The sequence below is a fragment of the Fundulus heteroclitus genome, chromosome 10 (assembly GCF_011125445.2).
Source record: "Fundulus heteroclitus isolate FHET01 chromosome 10, MU-UCD_Fhet_4.1, whole genome shotgun sequence".
NCBI lineage: Eukaryota > Metazoa > Chordata > Actinopteri > Cyprinodontiformes > Fundulidae > Fundulus > Fundulus heteroclitus.
The window spans coordinates 13,890,923-13,918,248 of record NC_046370.1 but is presented as its reverse complement, the minus strand read 5'-3'; the positions used below and the strand labels follow the sequence as shown (position 1 = coordinate 13,918,248).

At 40.8% G+C, this 27,326-nt stretch overlaps 1 protein-coding gene across 3 annotated transcripts; it reads left to right on the top strand.

Moving 5' to 3' along the window:
- The first annotated feature begins 29 nt into the window (after window positions 1–29).
- Window positions 30–27,113, top strand: qki2 (QKI, KH domain containing, RNA binding 2). Of its 3 annotated transcripts, XM_012862779.3 has the most exons (9): window positions 30–618; window positions 6,214–6,362; window positions 9,355–9,471; window positions 13,276–13,419; window positions 17,995–18,082; window positions 18,297–18,581; window positions 19,563–19,586; window positions 20,261–20,338; window positions 23,658–27,113. In XM_012862779.3, exons 1-9 carry the CDS (start codon window positions 477–479, stop codon window positions 23,678–23,680), a joined length of 1,050 nt encoding a protein of 349 aa, XP_012718233.1. In that variant the 5' UTR covers window positions 30–476; the 3' UTR covers window positions 23,681–27,113. The 3 variants fall into 3 exon arrangements, with proteins under 3 accessions (XP_012718233.1, XP_012718234.1, XP_035997964.1); XM_012862780.3 differs by lacking the exon at window positions 19,563–19,586 and having other exon boundaries at window positions 31–618; XM_036142071.1 differs by lacking the exons at window positions 19,563–19,586; window positions 23,658–27,113 and having other exon boundaries at window positions 33–618; window positions 19,587–21,019.
- Window positions 27,114–27,326: the final 213 nt, after the last annotated feature.

Genomic DNA, 27,326 nt, shown 5'->3' with positions numbered 1-27,326 from the left:
CCCCCCTTCCCTCTGCCTCTGATATCGGCGACGCGCGGCGCGCTCGCGGCAGTCCTCTCGCGCTGTACTGTAATCATATGACAGGGAGTCGGTCCTCCGCTGCCGAATACCGACACACCGGGGCGGACACGAGCGAAGGAGCCAGGGCGGAGGACACCAGTTGATGGTAACTCTGTAGCAGAAGGAGCACAGACGGAGGCGGCCGAAGTGTCAAGCGAGTGCCAAACTCCCCCTTAACTTTTTCAAAACTCTGGAGAGAGGCGAGCCGAGGGGGTTGGTGGGGGGGGAGAACCGCTGAAGAGGACGGGACTGACGAACCGAAGGACAGTCCGCTGCACCCGGGATCTGAGAGTTGAGGCTGGTCGGGCGGTGTGCGGGTCGTGGCTGGTGGAACCCGTCCCTGGGATCGTCGCTTTTTATCTGCGAGAAAAGTTGATCCGCTTTCCCTGCAAGCCAAGCCGCCCGGATCAAAAGCCATGGTCGGGGAGACAGAGGTGAAGGAGAGACCCAAGTCCAACCCGGACTATCTGATGCAGCTGATGAACGACCGGAAGGTGATGAGCTCCCTGCCCAACTTCAGCGGCATCTTCACGCATCTGGAGCGGCTGCTGGACGAAGGTAACCCCTGTTCCAAGCTCAAAGTGAGAGACCCCATCCCTCCGATGGTCCTACGGGAGCTGCACCAGCTCCTCGGCCGGGGAGGAGAATGGCCGGGTTCCCCTTGATCTCCTCTGATCTGTGATTGACAGGTTAAAACAAAAAAAAAACAAAAAAAAAATAGATTTTATTTCCTGTAAATGAAATGAAGAAAAACCATCTATAAAAAGGCATCAAATCATAGTTTATACATTTTTATTTTATTAAAGACAAAGTTTAGGGACACGTGTTTTGATGTGTAAATGAGGAAGATCTTTGTTTTCTATTTATTTTAAACTAAACTTCTATCAAAGAACCCACACAAAGTTTTTTGTTTTTTTTTACTCTTTAATGTTTTGCAGCCCTTGGGGAGGGAGAAACAAAACAGCATCTGTCAAAATTGCAATCAGCAAATCCGGCTTCAAAGACCAAAACTTAATAGAAAAAACCCGTTTGTTGCATCTATCGCTTACCTTTGGGGTTAGAAAACCATCTTTGAATTAAATAGTTCTTCCTACTGCTGCTAAAATCTTAAACATTATGGTTATTAAAGGCATAATGGTGTTATAGGTTGTTTTGATTTTTTAATAGTATAGAAAAATAAACAGCCAAACACCTACATTATAAGCAGGGAAAAAGGTGTTCAATCCATTCCACCAGCTGACCAGCAGTGCCCAGCAACATGTGGGGGAGGGGGAACGCTGCGCCACTCTATGCCTGACTTTAAAACTGTGGAAACATCAGAACCAACCAAGAGAAGCCTGATCACTGCGAGACTAAGCAGAATGTTTGACCTTCATACAAATGACAAATTCAGTTTATTGCTATTAGTCACATTTTCTTTCCCCCCCCCCTGTTCATTATGCTTCACAGGGTGGCGTCAAGAAAGCGTTTGTATTCAGTTATATTGTATTCTAAAAGTATAAGCCGGGTCTCTGTCTGCAGGATTCCTGCCTGGAATCCTTGGAAACTGCAGCAGGAGTCGTCCCAGAAAACTGATCCCAGCGATAGGTTATCAGTGGTCTCCTGTTTTCATTCAAAACATTCATATAGTTTTTTACAAACCTATGTCTTACACAAGATTTCTGATAAACTGAGGGGATCAGCAGAGCTCTCTCTCTCTCTCTCTCTCTGACACACACACACATACACACACACACACACACACATACACACAGGGGTAGTTTGTGATGGGAACAAACAGACAGTTGTTAGTCTTTCCCAGTGACCTAATGAGCAGGCTTATGTGAATGCTGCAGCCCATCCCTGTGCAGGAACGAGAGCATGTGCATGTGTAAAATATTTGATTTGTAGCTTCTTACAAGGCCTCGAGTTGTGTTGCGTGCACGACTTTTTCGGCACAGTCCACTTGTTGGCATCCAAACGTCTCTCACCAGAGACACAGCTGCACACACAACGACTGCGATATTCACATCTATCTATCTATCTATCTATCTATCTATCTATCTATCTATCTATCTATCTATCTATCTATCTATCTATCTATCTATCTATCTATCTATCTATCTATCTATCTATCTATCTATCTATCTATCTATCTATCTATCTATCTATCTAAGTTTTGATCGTGTCTTCCCTTTTTGAACTGCTGCTGGTGCGCATCGCGATCGTGGCGGTGGTCCTGACTTCTTGCGCCGTAAACGAGTCTTATGACACCGCGGAGTCGCCCCCACAGCCAGACGACCTCCGCGGCCCAACAAATAGGTCGGCTCGGTGTCTCTGAGGCCCGACAGCTGAGCATTTCACCCCATGGCACGTGATAATGTGACACCCGCGGTCAGCATATGAAGGGCTTTGTCTTCAGGGGCGAGATCTTCCAGCAAAAGAGGAAAGTTTGTAGAGGAAAGGTATTGTTGTTTTTTTTTTTTTTTTTTGGTTCTAATGGTGCCCTTTCCCCTTCTACACGCGATCCCATGACAGGTTAAGTGGTAAGATAAGGCTTGTCGCTGTTGCCCCCCCCCCCTCCCCTCTCCCTTTATCTTTCTCTCTTTCGACCGACTCTCTTGTTCTTCTTTCACTTCTTCTTTTCCTGCAGCTACTTTTAACTCAAGTGTGACATCAGGCCCTGCTTTCCTGTGCAGATTTCTAGGTCTGAGGTTGGTTTTTTAATAGCTGTTTTATTTATTTATTTATTTATTTTTTGCTTTTTTTTTTTTTTTTTCCAGCAGGGACAGGTCTGGATAGGTTATTAGAGGATCATCGTTGTGACTGCGGCTGTGGCTTTAATTATAGTGTCATACCATAGTTATTATGGTCAGACTTATCACTCAGAGAGGCGGGAGACATGCCTGGTGTCAGCCCGCTTAGGTCAGATGATATTTGCGACCCAAGGCAGCTATTCTGCTGCGTGTGTTTGTGTGGTGCTGTAGTCGGTTATTATTGCGCTGCAGTGTCATTACAAAGGTATCAGAGGCAAGCATCGGTCATCGAGACGACCATAAACAAACGCACAGACGGACAAAAATAAGTCTCGTTTAGGCTGGTGCTACTGTGGCACACTTGAGCCACCAACTCGATCACTTATAAGGCTTACTTTATGTTAAGATAGGGTTTAATTGGAAATTTAGAGCAAATTCAGTTTGTGTTAGACATCAGGAAAGAATAGATTTTTTTTTTTTTGATTCAAAGTTGCAATTTTTTCAAGTTGAGAGGTCAAATTTTCCATTATAACGTTCTCAGGGTCTACGATCTATTTAAGAACATATTAGAGAAAGTAGCATACTGGAAGCGACTGGATTTGTTTCCAGCTGTTTGGAGCTTAGAGTAATGCTTCTCCTCCCCCACATGTTGCTGAACTGCTAATCAGCTGGTTAAAAGAAGTCTACAACGCTTTTCTCTCACTTACGTACAAGTAAAGGTAAAGTCAGGCACAGCGTACAGTCTTAACCGGCTTATATGATGGATGAAATATTCCCCGGGTTAATCTAAGAAGAGCAGAATGGCAAAAAAAAGATCTACTATTCTGTATGGATAACATTATTTTTTACCTGTAATAATCAATGTTTTGTTATTTTAGCTGCATGTAGGAATACTAGCAACTTATTTTGTTTTAAATAAATTGTTTTCAAGTTTTCACCTTGGTGGTTTTCCTCAAGCTAATCATACATATTTGTGACGCTGTACAAAAAAATAAAAGACATGCGTCAAGGAAGGGCAATGTTCATACCGTTTAGCATTATTTATCAGGCGGCTCGTTTTGTCAAAACAGTCACAATTAACTCTAATTCTTGATGTTTGCGGAGAAATAAACCTGTTAGAATGATCTGGATCACTGTTTGAGCTGCTTCTTCATTCTCCACTCTATGAGATCTTCAAAGCTGAAACACAAGGTCAGAACTGGCCAATTTACCCTCAGACCACTCAGTCTGGTGATCAATTGGTAATAGATATTGTTTTCTGTTGCCACAAAGCTAAAAAACAAAGAAAACTTTCACCATTTTAGTCTATAAACAAGTCAACAAACCGTAGGCATGGGATGGTATGAGAGTCCAGTGGTATAAATGAAAGGAGAATACCACAGATCTCTTTGTTTACAGCAGAAATATCACAATTGCCCTTACTGCTGCTAAACTAACATGTAGGTATAAGAGATGTTACCTATAGTGTTTTCGTTTTTCATTTTAATTTTGATATATAAACAAAACATAAAATATAGGCTATACGATTTGCATTCCATACTGACAAAAAACACAACCTCCCGCTTCCTTTCTGTGGCATTTCATTAAAATGACTTAAATTTAAGAAACCATTTAATAATTAAATGGTTTAAAACCACAACATTTGGTATCCTTAGCGTACCTCGATACATGATTTTAAAAGAAAAGGGTAATTCCTTAATGTTCTGAAGGATTTCAGACTACCACCAAAATCAAAGACCTTGTAGTTTCTTTTTTTTAAAGGAACTATACCTGAATTTATTTTTGTCTGGTTAAGACAAATGCTTTTCATGCAATGTACGATGAGGTAAAATATATAAATTGATTATAATTGATTCATCTATTGAGTGATGGAACGAGCCCACGTTTGTTTTTAGTAGGAATAAGCAGTGAAATGAGCACAACCTCTGGCGTGCATGTAAGTGTTGACCATTCACATAAGGAAATGTCATTCATCCGAGGCGCAGCCATTTATGTAAAAGAAAACGAAGAAAAGTCCTTCGATGAAGCCACGTTTCCTCCAGAGGATTGTGCACGAGCTCGAGGCGCGTGTTTAGTCTCGTGCATGTCGACAGAGACAGGTGAGAACTGTTGGGGGCGGAGCTTACGGTTCAAACTAAACTGTTCTCCCCCTCCTCACTCACAGGTTGAATTTCTACAGGATCAGGTATAGTTCCTTTAATCTCTTACAGTCTTAAGAGAAACATGTCAGAATCAATCAAAAGTCGGAAAAAGCGGGTCAGGCTGCGAGGAAAACCAGAAATCGGTATTGGCCAGAATGAGCCTGATCGGTTCATCTCCATCAGCAGATGTTGCGTTTACCAGTGTTGTAGTCAAGTCACTATGCCTCGAGTCCGAGTCCAGGTTCGAGTCTCCAGTGTTCAAGTTCCGAGTCAAGTCCAAGTGATTAAAAAAAATTTGAGTCGAGTCCGAGTCAAGTCCACTACTCATCCGAGTCAAGTCCGAGTCGAGTCCTTATTGATCAAGTAGAGTCCAAGTTCCGCACTAAAGTAAGCATAGCCTACATGTTTTTAAACAAAAAAAAAATCCACACTCCACCACATTGCACTAATAATTTAGATATTAAAATCATACACCAAATAATATTCTAATGACATATTAAAATTATAGCCTAATGATATAGAAAAGGAAATCGAGTCTTTTTCTCAATTTCCGAGTCAGATTGATCTGAATGTAGGAGTCCGAGTCCAAGTTCGAGTCATCAGTGCTTAAGTCCAAGTCAAGTCACGAGTCTCTAAATTTAGCTAATGACTCGGACTCAAGTTCGAGTCTCGGACTCGAGTACTACAACACTGGTGTTTACATTTCAAAATAAGATCAGTTGCACTAATCGGCGTAGCTGTGGTAGAGCAGTAGGCTTTCTGATAGTGAGTAAGTTGTATTTTTAGAGCTAAATCTGTTCTTGCAGAGACGGATTAGCTGCCAAAACGGCAGCAACGAATTTCTTTAATACTTTTTATTGTCACTGAAATAAATATTGCGAAATGTTGCAAGAAAATAACATCTAGACGTCAATGGGAAGTTGCTGGCGAAGACCGAAGATAGCAAAATTCACAGTTTTCTGGTATTATTTACAAAGGGAGGGGGGTTAATGACCTGTGTGTTGGGGAGTAAAAAAAAAAAAAAAACAGAGCGAGGGGATTAGCAGTAATGTCACAGGCCTGATTGTGAAGCATAAGGCAGTTAGATTCTACACGGTGGTGCAGAATACTCCCGATTGTCTTCCTGCATGTCTTTCTGTTGTCAGACTCACAGCTTCCTTTAATTCTGGTCACAGTGAGTCATCGTCCTCAGCAGCGGACAGTCTGACGAAAAGAAATGCGAAACCTCTCCAGTAACCCCTCTCTTTTTTTTTTTCTGATCTTCCCATGTCTCGAAGAGATCGGCAGGGTGCGCAAAGACATGTACAACGACACGCTAAACGGCGGCATGTTCAACGGGCGGGACATGGAGGAGCTGCCCGAGGCCATCGGCCCCGTTGCCCAGCTGCAGGAGAAGCTCTACGTGCCTGTCAAAGAGTACCCCGACGTGAGTGGACAAAAATCTGAGACCTTTAGACCTCTTTTTTTTTTTTGTTTGTTTTGTTTTTTTCTTTAGAAGAGTTTCTGTTTATCTTGCTCTGTTGTCTCTTTATCTTTTCTAAGCCACAGAAAGGGTGCCAGAGAGTCAGTGCGGCTGTTAATCATGGGGACGTTTTACTTTAAGTTTGATCTAAAAGCTGATTTCATTCTGAGATCATCTGTGCTCACACCCTGTGATGTAATCTTGTGTTAAACGGGTCAATAATGCACCGGGACCAGGGACTCCACTGGGATTAGACTGATTAAAATAAAATTATTTGTAACATTAAGGTTAATAATCGGTGATTTAATGAAAAAAAAAAAGATGTTTGAATTGTGTTTGTTTAAATTTATATAGTCCTGATAATATGTAAAGGTACAGTGCTTTACAAAAGTATTTGCCTCTTTACAGTTTTGATTATCAAACTTAAACAGGAGTGAATGCTGCTTGTCGGGACTTTGATGCAATCAACTGGGTTCGCTTATATAGGAAATTTTGGACCGATCTGTATAATCTGACCCAATCTGAATAATCTGATTGAATTTGAGTTTGTCCTGAATTGGCACTATAACAAATAAAATTGAATTGAATTAAAATATTTTAGATTATTAATATAAAAGACAACCTAATTAAATTTAAGAAAGGTTTTAAATTACTCTATTGACGTAGGAGGGTGGCAATTCAAATCAGCCTTGGCATTTGGGAAAAAGTAGTCATCTCCTTGATACATCATGAATGTGTGTTATGAACCAACCACATGCAGGCCCGATTACGCCTAGACCTGTAGAACTGAAAAATGACGTAAATAGAAGCAGTTTGACACAAAGTACGCAGGAAGAGCTCGATCAGCTTTTCAGAAAAAAAGTAAAGGACATACCAACAGTCAAACATGATGATGATGATAGCGTGATCATCATTACACTTTCAATTTTGCTGCTCCTGGACCGCTTGTCGTATTTGATGGAACCGTTAACTGTACTTGGAATATGGCTCAAATGAAAGCAAAAGTAAGGTTTTGGGGTGGCCTAGTCAAAGCCCAGGTGTGATCCACATTTTGGATTAATCAAATATTTTACACTGGAGCTGAATTAAAATAATAATGCAAAGATGAGTGGGCCAAAATTCCCCCAAAGGGATGTAAAAGGCACTACATAGTGCAGGTTTTAAAGCTCAATTCAGATTTTTTTTGCTGAAATCGGATTTTTATTTACGTGGTCGTTCATAGTACTAATTAAATGTGACCTCCACCAGACTTCTGTCTGGACATCTCAAGATCTCAAAGCAACCCGCATGCGCAGATAACAGAAGACGTCACACAGGAGCGCACTGTTTACGGACGTAATGACGGATGTAATTGTTACTACAAGTGTCCGATAAAGCTTTGTTAAAAATAAAAAATAAAAACGCGAATACCGCTTCTCTGTTATTATGAAGTTGTTGAGCAATGGGAGCCGACAATATTAAGGCCACATCATAACAAGAAGAAGAAATGTAAAAAAACTAAAAAAAAAACAAAACAGCTCAGCAATTAAAAATGGTCTTTTTTATGGAGCGCTAACTGCTACTACTGTGTGTGGATGTGTAGTGAGAGCCAGGACAGGGACGTAAACTGCGGATGAAATGCGACTGTTAGACTGCGGACGCCTTGAAAAATATCCGATACGTGTCTGGATTAGTACCACATATGGAAATTGTACAAATTGGATTTTATTTTTTTTTTAAATTGTGAAAAGATCGTAATCGGGTCGTTTACGCTGCCATAAAAAATGTTGGATTTGGGTCATATTTGTCTGCTTTATGAACGTAGACAAAGACTTAGGGCTGGACGATAATTCAATAACAATATATATCGATCAATAGACGTATCTTTTTTTAAAAAAACTTCCAGGTTAGGTATAAAGTTGGTTGAATAAAAGGTTGAGTTTGGATTCAGTGTTTGTGTGTTCTGTATCTAAAAATAAGTCGCTAAGCAAAAGGATAAAATGGTCAGGGCTGCACTTAAAATATATATTTTGAAATTTGTTGATAATTATCAATATCGATCAATATGATTTCTATTTTATCCATAGGCTTTTTTTACTATATCGTCTATATATAAAGACTCATTGCCAGTTTTAAGGCTGGCACAATCAGTTGGGGGGGGGGGGGCAATTACTGGTTTGGAAAGTTTTCTTTCCTTATTGTAGTTGTTGTTGTTGTTTTCCTTCTCTGACATAAAAATTTGACGATCAGAAACATTAAAACGCGACTTTCAAAAAGCAAAATCAGAAGAACTCCCCAATCGGGCCAAACACTTTTTCACAGCGCCGTAAACATTTCAGCGTGAGCTGGTTGATCCACATTGCGTGGCTCACATGATTTTTTCCACGCATCAGCTCGCCAATCACCCGCTACAATGCCGGGCTGTCCTGGCTCACATGACGGCCGGCTAACAGGACGCACACAGGAGTCCACTGGAAAACCGTTGACATAAAGGTTAAATTTAGAGAGCAGTTCCTCTTGTCTGGATCCGTTTATTGCGGTGAGCCGAGGGGGTCGGGACGGTTATCGAAGTAAACAGCAGAACACATATTGGGAACAAAGGGGACAAGCCTGACCAATTGTAATGAAACAAAAAAAGCAGGTAGAGACATATGGATATTGGCAAAGAAATAACACACACATACACACACGGAGGGGCAGCTGTCCAGTTAATCACTCAGCCATAGTGACAGATAAGGTTAAGAGAACGGCGGTGTCCTGTCATGTCACCAACACCAGCCAGCACACATATAATGAGCTATTTTCGGCGCTCTTAGTAACACAAACACTTTACAGCTCCACAAACCCCGGAGGCATCCTCGTACTAATGCACACATTTGAGAGAAGACAACTCGTGTGTAACGTTGCTCGCCTTTTTTTAATGCAGTGATGTTCACGTTGTAATTTATTTTATTTTTTTGCTCTTTTTTTTGTGTAGTTCAATTTTGTAGGAAGGATCCTGGGCCCACGTGGCCTGACAGCCAAACAACTGGAGGCAGAGACCGGCTGCAAGATCATGGTGCGAGGAAAAGGCTCCATGAGAGACAAGAAGAAGGTAAACATGTTGAATAAGACAAAAAAAAAAATGCACACTTTTAAACTGACCGATGCTCCAGTTGGCCAGTTTTCCCTTGATTCTGACCGATGAGTATTTTGAACACTTGAAAATCTGAATTTCTTTCTTGCTTATTAAATTCATCACATCTGATAGCATGTTCCTTGAAATATTTTTTGCTAAAATCACATCAAGTTTAGGGGCATGCACGTGCACTGATACTAAATGGGGATAATCTCAAAATTCATATTCTGCTGGATTCAAAACTAACACCTCTACTAAGGAACACTCAGCACATTTTCTTTGTGTATATTACATTCTGGCTACACCTACTCTACTCTGGATAATGTTCACTTCAGTTTAGACCAAAAATCTTAATCTAGAACGTTATAATACATATGCCTCATCAGCAGGTGGAAAAATTGTTTGTATTACCGACGTGATAATTGCAACGAAGAAGATCCTGAGAATTGCCAAAGGCAGTGCTAGGCTAATAATTTCCCCCGAAGAATTGCATACACCAAATAATAACAAAAATAATAATAAAAAATCCCACTTTCTAAATTGTTTCTAAGATGCCCGTGCAAATTCTCAGTTATCCGGGTCGTCCCAGTAGTTTATCCAGAAAATATTATTTTTTTATTTGGATGGGAGGTGCAAATACAGATTAAAATCTTTTTACATTTTACGTAATGTCCGCTACAACGTGGACAGGGCCTTACTTGTTGATTTTAAACAATGTTACATCTATTACTTCCCAGAAAGAAGATTTCAGTCATTGAAAGCCAAGTCTCAAATCTTTAAAGGGCACGTCCAAGTCATCTTTCAACTCTAGTCACAATCCTTTATCCCGTTTTAAGTCCAGTCGTTTATCTTTTATCCCAAGTCAAGCCTCTAATTGAAAAGGGGCAATTCAAGTCTTTGTTGGACTCTAAGTCAAATCCCAGTTTTTTTACCCAAGTCTAGGTCACACTCCACAGCTGACAAGTCCAAGTCAAGTCTGTTGTTTAAAGGGAAAGTTCAAGCTAGGTCTTAATCTGTGAAAGGCAAATCCAAGTCAGGTTTAAAGTCTTTAAAGGACCAATCCATGTCGCGTTTCAAGTCGTAAGAGGCAAGTTGGTGTCAAGCTATGACTCTATGAGAAGCAAGTCCAGGAGATGTTTCAAGTTTTTTTAGGGACAAGCTAAAGTCATGCTTCAAGTCTTAAAGTGGGACCTCCAAGTCAAAGTCTTTAGTCTTTAATTGGAAAGGCCTTTACAAGTTTCAAGTCTCTAATGTGGTCAAATTCGGATCTCAAGTGTTTTGCTTTGAGTCAAAGTAAGGTCACATGTTTATGAGGGACAAGTCAAAATCAAGTCTCAGGTGCTTTGCATCAAGCCCAGGTGAAGTCTAGTCTTTGAGAGGTTCGGGTCAATATTGAAGACTTTATTTGAGGAGTTAAACTTTTTTAGCTCAAGTCCAATTCAGCTCTTAATTCTTTGAGGCGCAAGTTCAAGAGAAGCATCGAGTCTTTGATCATAAGTTGAAGTCAAGTCTTTAGACTTTAAGGGTCACCTTTTAGGCAAGTTTCAAGCATTTGTGGGGTTAGAGCAAAGCATTTCCATATGTTAGATTGGTCTAATCAAAGTTTACACCTCATGTCCATTGGGGATCTGTTGTAACACTTAAAAATGTATCTTCATAGATGGTCTCAATCCAATCTGTAAGAGTTTGAACTATTTTGCAAATAAAGTGTAAAGCTGGAAGAGAAATACCCCCCAAAAGCTGTAAATGCAGCAAAAGTGTTTCTCCAAAGTATTTATTGACTCAGAGGGGATGAACGCAAACGCACATCATGGTTTTCAGATTTCTATTCGGAAAATTTTTTCTTTCCACTCTGAAAATTATGGAGTGGCATAAGTTGGTCTTTCACATAAAACGGCGCTAGGTTTGTGGTTGTAACATGGCAAAAATGTAAGAGGGACGTGGATACGTTTGCAAGACCCTGTGTCTATCTTTCTGGGCTGAGTTTTGCTTTCCTGTCCTGGTGTTCGGTCCATCTGTCCTCCCTTCCTCTCCCCTGCTGTCTGCTGTTGGACGGAGTCGGCTCAAGCTTTTCCAAACGGCAGGTGGAGCAAGTCCAGCATTCCTCCTCCTCCTCCTCCACCTCCACTCCCTCCCCTCTCTCTCTTTCTCTGTCTCTGTCTCTCTCTCTCTCTCTCTCTCTCTCTCTCTCTCTCTCTCTCCTGCTCTCCAGAACATTCCCTACCCTGCACGCCCCTCAGAGGGAGACACACAGAGAAACACGCAGAGACGGAGAGGAAGGAAAACAGAGACACAGTGGGAGGCAACTGGGGCAGAAGAGAAAAAGATGTTGACTTTTAGTGTTCCTTAGAATGATACATCTCACTTGGCAAAACAGCCACAGTGAAAACCGTTTGCGAGAAGGCCGTGCAGAGATACAAGATTGATAATTTCTGCCGTTCCTGTGGCTCCATTTGACTGCTGTGACCCACTTACGTTCTGTACTATCTTCCAGTTGATGATAAATCTCATAGAAGTTGGGGGCGGCAACTCATTGTGTCAAGTCAAGCGTGGTAGTAGGGTAATGACGCGAACAAGCTGTGATGTGTTATTAAGTGATCTTCAGAGGTTAAGGGAGGCGGATTTGATCATCTCCAGTGATCCAATCACAAGTGGACAGCTATGAGTACATAGGTTCACACCTGGCGCTGGAATGTGTCTCAACATCTGTCTTGAGTCACCATTTGTGATCCAATCCTCGCCTCCCTGCTTTGAATGTAAATATACTTCCTTTCCCAAAGAGCAAAAAACGAACCTGGGTCCGCGAACAACCAGAATCAACCTGTTTCTGCAGTTATCATGTGGGCCGCTTCCAAACTGTGGGTACAAGTCCCACAAAGTATATGAAAATTCATATACTAAGCGTTTGATTAAGTTAAAGTGACTTGACCTTTTCCTGGGACAGTTGGCCAACAGCCTCAACTAAAAGTTATCATTAATTCTGGCACATATCTGCCAAATCATCTGTTGTTTTTCACAGGCAGTGAGCGTGCCACCTCAGCAGATAAAGTTTGGAGGGTTCCCACGCCCTTTAAAAGTCTGAAAAGTGTGGCATTTCATTGGAGTAGGCCTGGATAAATTGGGATGATGAACATACAGCATCCATCCATCCATACAGCCATTCATTTACCAAATTAGAATAGCACACAGCATTTTTGGCAACAAACAATCAAGGTGTACCTTGAATATGCAGAAGACCACTTCATGTCCACTGCTGATTAAAGTTGAGGGAAAGGTTCTCTTTGATGTACTTGGACAGATATATAAAAAAAATCCATTTGAATCTACCAGTAAACAGAAAATGGGTTGGCAATGGGACTTTCAGCAGTATAATGGTGCAAAAGATCACCAAATCCAAACAAAAATGGATAATGTTAATTTCTGCTGTGTTTTTGGTATCCTGACCAAGAGAACAAGTGAAAGATAAACTGAATTGTCATGCTACGTAGATTGAAGGTTTTGGGAGGCAATACACAAATAATTAGAGTTCTGAACCTCCACTAACATCAATCCTGTGCAACTACTTAGGAACAACATGGCCATCTCATGAAATCAGTACAATCCTAACCCTCTCCCCAAAGCCTCCTTAGACAACCTCGGGTGTTTTGTGTGTCCGTTTGTGCGCGATCCAAAAACCGAGCCAAGCAAGAAGAAGAAGAGAAGTGAAATCCTGTTCCGAGATTTCATGTGGCGCATTCAAATCAAGCTTTTTTTTTTTTAAACGTTTGTGTGCTTTTCAAGGAGGAGATGAACCGAGGGAAGCCCAACTGGGAGCACCTCAGCGAGGACCTCCACGTCCTGATCACCGTGGAGGACACGCACAACCGCGCCAAGATCAAGCTCCAGCGAGCCATCAACGAGGTCAAGAAACTCCTCGTGCCCGCTGTGAGTACCAGTCCCCGAAATCACGGAGCACAAACTTTCACTCGCAACTTCGCAGGAAAACACTGAATGACTGGATGAGAGCTTGCTGTGTTGGTATGCATGGAAGGGGGAAGGGGATTGTCAGTCTAAGAAGAGTGTGTGTGTCCTTGTGTGTATGAGGGTATGTGTAAGGGGTTAGGGTAATTAGGGAACGAGCATAAAGGGGTTGCCATGGCAGCCCCGAGTTGTTTGAAAGGCTGAGGGAATGAATGGAGAGTCTGTTCACTCCTTCTCCCCACTCCATCACTCCTTTCACTCGTTCACAACTCACTCCGTTCCCAACTACCGGCTACAGTATTCCTTCTGCTCCTTGGGTTTTTCTTTTTTTTTTTTTTTTTTTTCTTGAGTCCTCACCAGAGAACATTTTGATGGCACTCCTCAACATTTCTCACATTCTCCGGCCCACCTAACGCCTCTCTACCGACATGCATACATACATGCACATTCGCCGATGTGGAGACAAATCAGAGAACAGGGACACACACTCTTCATTATCCCCCCCTGTTTAACTCACAAGAAGAAAAGCAGATCTTTCGTAATCACAAGACTCCTTCCCTTTTTCGTCTCCTCATTATTCACGACAATACAGAGAGGCTGAAAGGACCAGCGGGGCGGGTTTCTGTTGCAACAATTAGCTGTCACTTCCAGTTCCCTCGTGGGATAGCCAACCCTCGGCGTCTATAGGCCATCAGGAGCTGAGCACCTGTTAATCCATGTTTGCGCATGTGTGCGTCTGTATGAGCAGCGAGCAAAGTCAATGATATGTGTTAGTTTAACCCAGCTAACCTTTCTCTCAGAATGTAAATCAGTCAAGCTTTTCACCGGGCTGTAACTGGAGCTAAGAAGCGAGCTTGTTTGACACTAAATATGCCCTGTGTGGTTGGAGTGGCTGGAGTCGAGCTCCGGGCAACTCTGCTTCAGGCGATCCGAGAATTGTTTTGTGACTTGCCTTAGGTGCTAGGAGGAGATTCTCAGTTTCACAGAATCAAGATTATTTACACAACGCCTTAATATTTGTAATCTACAAGCATGACTACTTTGCTTGCTACACATGCCCGGACCCCCTTTTTTTTTTTTTTACTTTAGGAACGGCTTTAATCCTTCTTGGCACAGATTCAACAACGTCCCAGAAGTGTTCCTCAGAGATTTTTGTGCGTAACATGACATGGAAGTCTACTCTTCTAAGTCTGAGGCCATAGTTATCCAGCAGAAAAAGGTGGATTGCTCCCTACAGGTTGGGGGTCACTGCCTGCCTCAAGTGGTATAATTCAAGTATCCACGTGTCTTGCGATGGCATCATAGAGGGGAGATAGATAAAGGGACTGGGAAGTCATCTCTAGTAATGTGGGCACTCCTTCTGTCTGGTTCATGGGAGAAAGAGTTGAAAAACACTTCCATTTACCTGCCCTCAGTCAGAGCCCTTGCTCCTCGACGTTGAAAGGAATCAGCTAAGGTGGTTCGGACAGGATCAGGATGCCTCCTGGGCAATTCCCTTTGGAAGTTATTTGGGCCTGTCCCACTGGGAGTAAGGGTCGGGCACATGCAGAACTTGACGGAGGGAATATAGCTCTTCTTCCAGAATCAGATGAAGAGTGTTGCTGGGGAGGGAGATCTGTGTGGGAGTTCTCTTTCTTGGGCCTGCTACACTGCAACCCAGTGTTGGGCAAACAGAAGATGATGGATGGATGTGTAAGTACTTAAACATCCATCCATCTTAGCTTTGACTTGGAAGAAAATGGAATTGCAGAGAGTGGGCTTGTTAAGTGGACTTGGAGCATTTAATTTAGATAATAGTAATAATAATAGGTAAACAATAATAAATGACAGATAATACAGTAACAGCCAGTAGTCATCATCCCATCTAATCGGAGGGACATGCTACTTAGAGCAAAGTACAGTTAATTTGGGTTTCCCTTTGTTCTCAGTCCATTGAAAGCATTCAGTCATTCAGCCGACTCCCTTACTCATAAGCTTTACTAAATCATTTTGCCTAATCAACCTGATAAATGGACCTCATCAGGTGTCATGTAATATTGTGGGTGTCTTTATCCTTAAACAGCACTGTCTGAACCAACTTTCCCCCCTCGTCAATAAAAGTCTAAAGTCTGAACTTCTTAGCTGCACATAATGCCAATCGCCACTTCCACCACGTCCAAAAGGTTCTTTATTGGTTGGCTGTGGAGGACTTTGGAGTAGAGTAGAGTCTTTGCGATGTTCAAGGAACCAGTTTAAGATTGTTTGAGCTTTGTGACATGTGGGGTGTTATCCTGCTGGAAGTAGCCTTCAGGAGAAGGATACACTGTGGTAAAGCAGGGACAGACATGGTCAGCAACAGTACTGATGCATGACTTTGCCATATAAACCATACTCAATTCTTACTAAGGGCTCAGAGTGTGCCAAGAAAATACCCCCATACCATTATACCACCACCACCATCATCAGCCTGAGCTATTGACACAAAGCATGTTGGACCCATCCACCTATGTTTAATTGTTTTACACCAAATTCTCACTCAATCATCTGATATCGCAGCTAAAATGGAAACTCACTAGACCAGGCAACTATTCCTCAATGTGTTATTGTCCAATTTTATTAAGCATGTTTGAGTTGTAGCCTCCTGACTTTCAAGACTTATCCTGGGGTTGTTTTTATACAGATTGATTGGATATACACCTGGTTCTCTGGAAATAGTAATTTTCTCAAAAAAAAACTGTTTTTCAGTAAATCACTTTAAAGGGGAAATCCATATAGATTCATTACACACAGTCATATATTCCAAGTGTTCATTTTGATGATTAATTACTAAATATACTTAATAAAACCCAGAGTTTAAAATCTCAGAAGGTTAGAATATTACATTCAATCAATAAAACAACAGATTTGCAAAACAGAAATGTTGGCCTACTAAAGGTGTAACGATTTACTGTTGATTACAGACTTGGTAATTGTTGGGACTCCTTGTTGCACTAATTACTGCACGCCTGTGGCTCTGCTGAGCTTTAATGGAAGCTCAGGTTGCTATTATATCGGCCTTCAGCTAGTCTGCATTGTTGGGAGTGCTGCCTCTCGTCTTCTTCTTGCCAAGATGCCAAGTCCCGCTGGAAAATGAAATCAGCGTCCGTAATAAAGGTTTTCAGCTAAAGTAAGCCTGCATCACTGATTTTGGACTTGATAAAACACAGAGGATCTAGACCATCAGATGACATGGCTCCCAAAATAATCTCTGACTTTGCTTCAAGCGTCGTGGATTCTGTACCTCTTCACTCTTCCTCCAGACTCCAGGAACCTTGACTTGAAAATCAGATCATACAGCTAATTTCATCTGAAATCAGGACTTTTTACCACTGAGCAACAGTCCACTTTTCTGTACATTCAGGTAAGATGCTTCTGACATTGTTTGTGGTTCAGGAGTGGCTTAACACAAGTCAGTCGCAGCCCATCTCTTGGATACATCTCTTTGTTGTGTCTCTCAGCATTGTAGTCCATTCCATGTGAATCTTCTTCAATCTCTTGAATGAGCTTTGCTTCATAATCCTCTCAGGGGTATCCTTGTAACTTGTTCACCTTTTTCTAGGACACTTTTTCCTTCCACTCAACTTTTTGGAAATAGCACCCTGTGAACAGCCAGCTTGTTTAGCAATGACGTTTGTGTCTTCCGCTCCTTTTGGAGGATTTCTGTGACTGTCTGCTAGGCATCTGTCAGCTCAGCAGTATTTTCCATGATTGTGTAGGCCATAACAGTATATTTCTGTCTCAAAAATCCCTTTTTATTGGTCTTATATTGAAATTCTATTAAAAATCTAATACACTTGAACGATAATCTAATACTTGAAATATATCAGTCTTTGCGAATACATCTCTATAATGTATGAGTTCAACTTTTTGAATTGAATAACGCAAATAAAGCTCCTTCCATTGGTCCCTTGTCTATAAAAGCCCAAAGTGAGATTCAAACCGAGGACTTTCTTGTTGCAAAGCAACAGTAATACCAGCTGTCCAGCCCATAAATTGACTTTTGAATGATATTCTACTTTATTTAGACCCACCTTTATGGACTAAACACCCTGTTTTGAGGTATATTTCCTAATTGCGGATACTATCCATTCTTTTCTGGGTTTCTTATCAAGATAATCCTACCTGGTTAACTACTTCTGACCCGGGTGGCCTTAAGAAGAGTGATGGGTGGTGCTCCCTTAGATTTCACTCTATGATTTACCATTAGGCAACTTTGTCTTTCTTGTAAGCAAGGGAAATATGTTGCTGCCTTCTTTCAGCCAGCTGACCGGCTGAACGTTTCTCTATCCAGGACTTTCTCTGGCATCTTATGGACTTATGAAAAAAGAACAACTTAGCCCTTTTGAACCCCGAGCTTTTTGAAACTTTGGTCTCCCTTGATAGCGGTAACCAACCCAAGTGTAGCATGCTGCATAACTTCCAGACTTTTGCGATCGGACTCAACTAACAAAATTTTTTTCATTTGCCTTTGAGGGGCAGTTGTCTGATCTGATTGTGCTTTTCTGGTTCTTGCCGCCGCAGGCTGAGGGGGAGGACAACCTGAAGAAAATGCAGCTGATGGAGCTGGCCATTCTCAATGGGACCTACAGAGACGCCAATGTCAAGACACGTAAGCATGACTTCATAATTAACATGTGAAGGAGGGTGTGTGGGTGACAAAGGAGGAGTCTCAGTACAGGACTCCACTGTATATATGAACAATGCCTCTGTTCGTCTTGTTAAATAGACTGTTTGTGTTCTCTTCTTCCTCCCTGTCTATTGTATGTGCTCTCGGTGTGGGTGTGCGCACACTCGCATTATTGTACGTTCGCTTTGCCGTGCAGCCAATGCTGCCTTCCCTCTAGCGACCCCTCAGGCGCCCCGGATCATCACGGGCCCAGCGCCCGTCCTGCCCCCTACCCTGCGAAACCCCGCCCCTGTGACCACGCCCACCATCATGCCTCTGATCCGTCAGATCCAGAGCTCGGCCCTTATGCCCGGAGGCAATCCACATCCGGCGCTGGTGCAGCAAGGACCCGAGTCTGGAATCATCTACACGCCTTACGAGTATCCCTACACACTCACGCCCTCCATATTGGAATACCCGATTGACTCAACTGGAGTATTAGGTACATACCAAGCAACAGTCTATCACTCACATACCTGGTCAATGGATGTATTATGAGAACTGGATACTGGACTCCAATTAAAGCAGGTCATCTTAATAGATAATCTTTGCTCCAACTATGCACAATTGTACCGTTTGAGGTTTTTTGAGCTTCGTGCTGAACTCTCCACTTAATACAAAATTTTATGAAAGCTTTCTGTTGCTTCTGTTCCCTTTTGCCTCTCATTTTCCATATAACGAATCACTCAAGTAGGGCATTACTTAAATGAACCGCGCAATTAACGGAACCTATGAGGTACGCAATATTTTGTGGTATGTCAGGCAATAATGATAGATGCGATGATTAAAAAAAAAAAGCATTGAAAATTCATTGCAATCTTTTTTTTGCAATAGATTGTATGGATGGATGTCGCCGCATACATTCATACCCATATAAAGACGATTATTGTTCCTAAAAATGAATTCAACCATTATCAATCAGGCTACTTCAGTGCACCAGTTACATTAAGAAGTGCAGATTGTTTAGCATTATTTGCTGTTGAAACACGGGCAGCGATGGCGAGAAAACTAAAGGAGCCCCGCTCAGTACTCTTACTAAGGTAATAATGTTTTGAAATTAAAGTTGGCAAACTAAGCGAGCATTTCTGTAAAGCAACAGTCTGGAGTCTTTGTGTAGATATTCTGCCACAGCAAAGGTCGGGATTTTTTTCTTCTTCAAATTTTCAGGAATTAATTTAAAACTTTTGGACATCTTTGCTGTGGGCGCCGATAAGTGTGTGGTGGGCGCCGAAGAGTAGCGACTTTAGAAGCTGAAATCCTTGTCGTGTTCGTTTCTGTCATGGTCCTGGTTTCTTTGCCGAACTGGGAACTGAACGTTTTTGACCTGTGTGCCTCATGCACCTGATTGGCTGCCATGTCCAGTTCTTGTAATACATCCACATTCCACATAGAAACCTGCTGAGGCTCATTGCTGGGCTAACAGTCCCTTCTTCCTGTGTTTTTGCAGGTATGGCATTCCCAACCAAAGGCTAAGTGATAGCAACCCCTTCCTAGCACACACCTGGACTGGCTTGCAGAGACCCCCCACCCTCCTCCTTCCTCACGCACACACCCTTCACCACCATTCACCCCACATAAACGCGTATAGTTATCCCGCCGAGCAAAACGTCAGTTTGTATCCACTTTAGGATGACAGATTCCTGTTAATTTCCCTCTTTTGTATTAGCAGACTAGCATTTTGGTGTGACAACTACTTACCTTTTTATAATAATTCAGCTTCTGCTTGTAATTTTTAACACATTTTTAGTGAACCTGTAGATGTTTTAGAGCTCCTATTTGCGATTTAACATATGATAAAAGCTTATTTTGATCGCAGAGCTATCAACGTGTCTTTTGCTTAAAGCTGATTTTGAATCTACTAGCGAGGCTTAGTTGAAAACTAGCAGTTTGGATTATTAATTTCTTTAGGGAGCAGAAGACCACAAAATAACAAAAGATTGTATCTCTTAGACGCAAGATGTTTTTTGGGGGGGTTTTCCACTTATTTTCACCCTCAGCCTTGAGCACTTGGTAAATTCCTGGTGTCACTGACATTGGTGCCATGGGTGGGACTGCCTGTTGTCTTTCTGATGAGTAACCCTTCTGTGTTTTGTTTTTGGGGGAAATATCAATGGCTGTTAGCAGGTGCCATGACCACTAAGGTACGACGCCACGACAAGAGAATCCATCCTTACCAAAGGGTAGTGACCACAGACAGAGGTTAGTTAGCTCACCAGCCACTCTGTGTGTATATGTGTGTGTTAGTGTGTGTGCATGCAGACCGATGGACCAATTTCAGTTTACATGAGTCTTTAATACGGCATGCCTTAAAAGAAAGAAAAGATGAGACAGCACCAGGCGAAAGTGCTAAAGTGAAATAAGTGATGGGATTGTGGAGGTGACAGCTGCTCGCCTGTTTGCTCAAACCGGACGGCTCGCAGGGCCGGGGCCCAAACATGTGACTTGGCCCTCGTGACTCCTCTGAGTTGTTTTTTTTGGAAACTTTACATTTTTCCTCCTCAGTACTACTTATGATCACGTAAAACACTGTGGAAACTTTTATTTATGCTCAAACTTCATTCCACTAGATTTCCACAGTTTTTGTTTGTATATATATCTATCTCTCTCTATATAGATATATATATATAATGGATTAAATCCTGTGTAATTCCCAGTTCTTACATGACGGTTAAAGTAAAATATGAGAAAACACAGCGTGTGATAACTACTGAAGTCTGTGTTACGAGCTCTTTTGTATGAAATACTGTTGTTTGTGGTCTTATCAGTCGCCCACTGGACTTTATCATTGGGACTGTTTACATCTTTCATTTATTTCCTAGCCAGAGTGGTGCTGTTACCATGTATTTAGCTGCAAAATAAATGTGTATATAGGGATTTTAAGGATTTAAGTGCTTATATGAAGCTTATGGAATAAGACCGCTTGGAAATACCTGTAGTGTTTTTTTAGTTTGTAAATTTTTTTTTTGGTTTTGTTTTATGATATGCTTTTTATAGAAAAAGTGTCTCCATATAAACTGTATTCAAAATGTGTAGCTACTACTGTTTTAGTCACCGTAAAGGTGACAATGAAGGCAGTGTTTTTCTCTGTGTATTTAAGATGAGGTGACCTTCTCGATTTCGCAGGCCTCCAGACTGTTATATGCAATAGAAATGGAGAAATGGATTAGCTAGCTACTATATATATATATATATATATATATATATATATGATATATATATATATATATATATATATATATATATATATATGATATATATATATATATATATATATATATATATGATATATATATATATATATATATATATATATATATATATATATATATATATATATATATATATATATATATATATAATTTCTGTGTGTGTGCGAGCAGTTGTGCTCTTGTTGTATACGATGGACAAAAAAACACTAAAAGGCAATAAAGATGAGTATTGAAACAAATCTCTAAAGCAAACCAAAGCCTGACAATTCTTGTAGTTTAGTCTGTTTTATTGTTAAATTGTTCATCAAGTCCTTCTAAGGCCATCTCTTAACCTCTCATCACTGTCTTCACTGCAGTAGGTGCTGCTCTAATACTTCATAGAGGTGCATCTCAATACATTAGAGTCTCCCTGACAATTTCATTTATTTCAGTAATTCAGTTCAAAAACTGAAACTCGTACATTTTATACATTCATTACATACAGAGTGATATATTTCAGGTGACGGCGTGGTTATGCCTCTGAAAAAAAAGGAAATGTTGCATAATGCCAATTAAAAAAAAATTAAATAGATAAATTTTAGCCTTCTGAAAAGTCCATATAATGTACAGGATGTGGGAATATGGTGAGGGCTCCCTTTTGCATAAATAGTGCATAAGTGCAGCGTGACATGGAGGCCATGAGCCTATGGTTCTGCTGAGGTGCTGAGGAATCCCAGGTTGCTTTTATAGCGGCCTTAAATTCACCTCAATTGTCGGCTCAGCAGTCTCATCTTGGTAAATGGTAAATGGCTTGTATTTGTATAGCACTTTATCGAGTCCGACGATCCCAAAGTGCTCTACACTACAGTCATTCACCCACTCAGACACACATTCACACCTTGACGGTGGTGAGCTATGTTAGTAGCCACAGCTGCCCTGGGGGAGACCAACAAACAATACTTCCTCTTGACAATACTGCATTGATTCTCCTCAGGGTTTGAATCAGTCAAGGTTGCTGGCAAATCAAATAATTGTTTTGGCTGAACGTGCAGGTGCCAAATCTTGCTGGAAAGATTTGGCATCTCCATAAGTCTTGTCAGCAGAGAGAAGCATAACGCGCAGTAACATTTCCAGGTCACCGTTGCACTGACTCTGGATTTGGTAAAACACAGTCGACCAACAGCAGTAGATGACATGCCAAATAATCACTGACTTGCAGGAACTTCTCATTGGATCTTAAACATCTTGGATTCGGTTCATCTCTACTGTTCATCCAGACTCTGGGACCTGGATTTCCAAATGAAACGCAAAATCGACTTTCATCAAAAAAAAATTTTATTTGATTCAGGTGTAGCTTAACAACAGGAATGCGGCAGTTGTGGCCAATGTCCTGGCTGTTGACATGCAGACTCCAGCTGCAGTTCACAATCTCCTCAAGGCTATCCCTATTACTTTTGTGCCTTTATTCCCTATACTTTTTTCCTTCCACTAAACTTTCTATTAATACACTTGGATACAGCAGTCAATCATGTGACCCTCAGTGACTGTCTGCTTGACAACTGTTAAGTCAGCAGTCATCTCCATTATTGTGTAGGCCATAACATAATATAATAACTTTCTGAGTTTTTTACTTAAGCCATAATCATCAAAATTAACTGAATGGTTGAAATATATCACTCTGTGTGTGTGTTAAATCTATTCCATATTTGAGTTTCACTTTTTGAACTAAATAACTGAAATAAACTGCTCTTTCACTGATATTCTAGTTTATTGAGATAGACCTGTAAACCAATAATCAGTTAATCACAACTCTTAATCATCCAGATCTTACTCCTGCTGCTCTAAACAATAACTCTACTTGTCAGTGAGTGAAAGGCCTGGCGAACATCTCTGTGGACATAAAGGTCACTCTCTCACCCACATGAAACCATGCTGCCTCCCTCTCTCGTCCATGGTTTCACTGTCTGTCTGTGCTAGTCGTAGCCCAGCTAGCATGAGTAGTATCACTAGAGCAGCAGTCTCGCAGCAGGAGAGGAAACCCTGCGGATTGCCTCCATGAGGACACGAGAGCATCTCTAAGCAGCCATTCCTTGTGTCAACACACCGGGGTTGATGCGAGTCTTTGTGAATGGTTCTGTGGTGCTCATGAAGGCGTTTTGTAATGACCCTCATGCTGAGCGGACTGCACTAGATCTGCCTTGTTGTCATCCCGACGCCACTAGCTGACACTAATCTCTCTTCTATCTTTTTTTCTTTTTATGTCCCCCCCTTTTATGTGCCCTTTTTTGTTTCCTTTCCTCGTCTGTCCGTCTCTGTCCGTCTAACTCTAGCTGCCACGGCAACTAACCCATGACCCCGCCCCCTTTTGCCCCACCCCTTGACCTTCTGACCTTTCCGCCCACTGATGACCCACCCATCTCTGCCTGCTGGCGCGCTCATTGGCCCGCGGCTCAGCCAACAAGAGACCAGAACATTGGGAACAAGCCGGCTGCTGCTGCTGCCTCTGTCTAAACCGGCCAACCAGATGACAGCGATCCCGGGAATAAACTTCAGGACCCCACCCCAAACCCCCTTCACAACGCCCATCGTTTTACCAAACGTGCCTTCCTCTCTAAAATCCCAAAGCCAGTCATAAAATCTTCTCTGAATATCCAAAATTACAATCTGTGACAGCTGTTTGACTTTGCAAAGGGAGTGGGCACCAAACTGGAGACAGGCTTTCTAAACTTATTCCGGTCTCTCTGAGCTGCCATGCCATGCAATAATGACTATTAATAACATGGTAACTATACTGATACTGGTGTTACTCATCAGCGCAAAAGAACCCTCCATAAACACTAGACTGTGGAACATATGTTAAGATTTTATAGATTTTTTTTTTCCCATCAGTGAGTGCATTTACATGCAATGTAACATTTGTAAATGGTGTTAAAACATGCATATATTAACAACAACAAAAATACCCAGCTTCATCTTGACACTAAAAAAGCCATCATTCAAGAAAGAAAAATGCCAGCACAGAACCTTTTACACCATAAAGTGACAGGTGCCTGAGTAAAAAAAAAGTATTAACTGGAATCCTAAATGCCAGATCCTGTGTTGCAGACACACACACACACACTCAAAGGAAAATTGCTTTCCTTTTTTCCCTTTCACAATGATGCCTTGGCCCTTTTTCACACTACAGTATTGTATGAGCTTGAACAACAGTGCCTTTATTGCAAGCGAAGGAACAATGTTACCCGTAAATGAATTTTTTTGTCTTCAATTCAAACGTCAGGACACTATATAGAGGGCCAAAAACGCCATGAATCTTATAAAGCAATAAGTTAAAAACGAATAAATTATTTGAGTCCAATTATACATGTGATCATTTTAATAACATTCTAAATCAAATAAATGAAAAAATAATCATGAATACTATAGAATTGGAAATCATTTCTTGAAATTTTAATTTGTTACGTTATAATCACGTGTAGTAAATTCACAATTTTAACCTAAATAATTCATAGCCATGTGCTGCAGCACATCCAGGTGTTATGTTATCTGACAGCCTCACTTATAAAGGCAGTGGGTTGTGCTGCTGTGAAGATTAGCCAATCAGATTTTAGCGGCTACTTCACAATCCACAATTGTGATGACATGTAATACAAGAAAAATAAATTACTTAAATAGAGAAAACTTATTATATTTGATTATCCCATTAAGAATGTTCATTTTAATTACTAATGTGATTTGATTTTGTGTTAAATTATTGACATATTTGCTTTGTTACAAAATCATTTATATATTTACTCTATAAATTTACCTAATGCAATTATTTCCAATTCTATTGAAATGATCACAGTTCTTTAGCAATCTATATAATAATCTGATTTAGCCACTTTTGGCCCCCCATACTACCTCTGTGCCCAGCCACAAATTGTATCACTGGGGGTTCCTTTTGATGAGTTAGGGCAGCAGGGAATGGTGTCTCTGACTGAATTAGCATTTTTTTAGTGCCCCTTATTTGTGCCAAATTATGGATGCGTACAAGTTTGTTTGCACCCCTTGTAGCAAAATGGAAATACACCTTAAATACAGCGACTTTTATTGCAGCATCATAATAACAGTGAATATTTTTGAACATCCCATCATTTATTTAGAATACGTTTATTCAGGGGGAAAAAATGTAATCACAGATTTTTATGACAGACTTAGTGGTGCCACAAATACTTCTTCTTCTGGTGCACTTCTTCTTCCGTGGGTCAGTGTGTTGATCTGGCCACATGTTTTAGATCGTTATACTGCTGCAAGACCAAGTGATGACCCACTCTCAGTTTTCTGGCAGGATTATTTAAAATGCCCTGAACTTTTAAATTGTTGATTATGCCTTGTACTCAGTTTACTCCAGTTCAGTTAATTAGTATAATGTCGTCTCAAAGCACATTATAAGACACTTTACAGAGCATCTCAGATCCTCCGCCGTATGTATTAGTGGGCATGCGGTACTTTCCCACGTCCTTGTATGACACTAAACCCACCTAACATGTTTGCTGCTCCAGGTTTGTTCTTAGGGTCATCTGATCACGGCACACATTTCGACTTAATGTCTCCCTCATTTATGTTTTGTAATGGTTGGACAGAAGAGCCATTTTTCGGCAATGTCTCCCAAACAACCAGTTTGCACGTAGATGCAATATTTTTATGGAGACTTGGTAAACCCCAAAATTGCTCATCATTTGAAAGCTATTTTCTCATTTCTCTCCCATTTTGAAGAGGAATTAGTTTGAGTCGCATCGGATTTGTACCCTAAGAAAACATAAAATTCTGGATTATTTCAATTTAGAAATTATAGTACACGTGCAGAAAAAATAATGCTTTGGTTACATTTGTTTAGGAGGAATAATTAGGTGGGGGAAACACTTATAGCATTTTTAGAGTTTTTTCCCACTGAATAAATATACTAAAAGTAAAGGGTGGGGTTTTCTAAACGTTTCAGTCAGAAATCATGCTGCTACAATAAAAGATGACTTTATTTAAAGACTTTTTTACATACGAATAAATAGGGGTGCCAGTACTTTTGTCTGCGTTTTTAAGTATGAGTTGGAGGGACGATGCAGCAACTAAAAAGCATCTTTAAAACAAGAACAGTGTTATATTTTATCTTTGTTTTATTGTGTTGGTTGTTTCTTCTTCTTGTTGTATTGCATGTGTATCTGCCTTGTGTCAAAAAGCACGGTTTAGCTTTCATACATACAAACCAAGTGATGCCTTCATATGAAAGAAAACCATGCAGTCATAACTTCTGTAACAAGTTTATATTGTATTTTTATATTCTATTTTGTACGCCACAAAAAAAAAACAAATTAAATGACATTTTCAGATAAGAGACATTATGCCTTATTATGGAGAAAGAATCGGTTTTAGGTCAACTACCCTTCACGTGTTATCAGTAGCCTTCATGTCCTGATAAACTGGAGTTCTCTGTTTTAACTTTTTCGAGCCTTCGAGATCAGCATTGCTTGCCTTTTGTGCCTTTTTTTTGTATATACGACGACAAGTGTGACAATTAACAGTGTAGTACAACATTAATCTACTCTTTGGTGCCAAGTGTAGGTTACTAACTGTTGCCACTTCTGTGATTATTAACCACTTTAATGGTATCTGTCTCTGCCTCCTTTTAAAAGAATAAAAAGTGTGTCTAAGAAGATGGAGAAAAAAAAAACGTGCTGAATGATGATCTTTTAACTTTTATCTGAGGAATAACTCTTTGTTCACTATTAAACTCCTAGATGTAAAACTAACAAACTTTGTTGCTTCTTCTCTGTAGCACTTAATTATGCAAAACAGCTTCCTTTCTGCATACTAATCGCCAAAACTCTCCTTAGATACACAGGATTAAAAAAAAAACAAGTAATTAAAAACCAAGTGGACGCTTTAGCCAAAATGCAGGGAAAAGGCCAAAACTGTCTTTTTTCCCACTTCTCCTTTTCTGTGTGTGTGTTTTTTTTTTCTTC

Bases quoted from the DNA above. Each gene is read 5' to 3' on its own strand.
- qki2 (XM_012862779.3), top strand. From the start codon at position 477: ATGGTCGGGGAGACAGAGGTGAAGGAGAGACCCAAGTCCAACCCGGAC. The intron at 13,420-17,994 runs GTGAGTACCAGT...TTGCCGCCGCAG, and splicing joins AGAAACTCCTCGTGCCCGCT to GCTGAGGGGGAGGACAACCT. The intron at 18,083-18,296 runs GTAAGCATGACT...TTTGCCGTGCAG, and splicing joins AGACGCCAATGTCAAGACAC to CCAATGCTGCCTTCCCTCTA.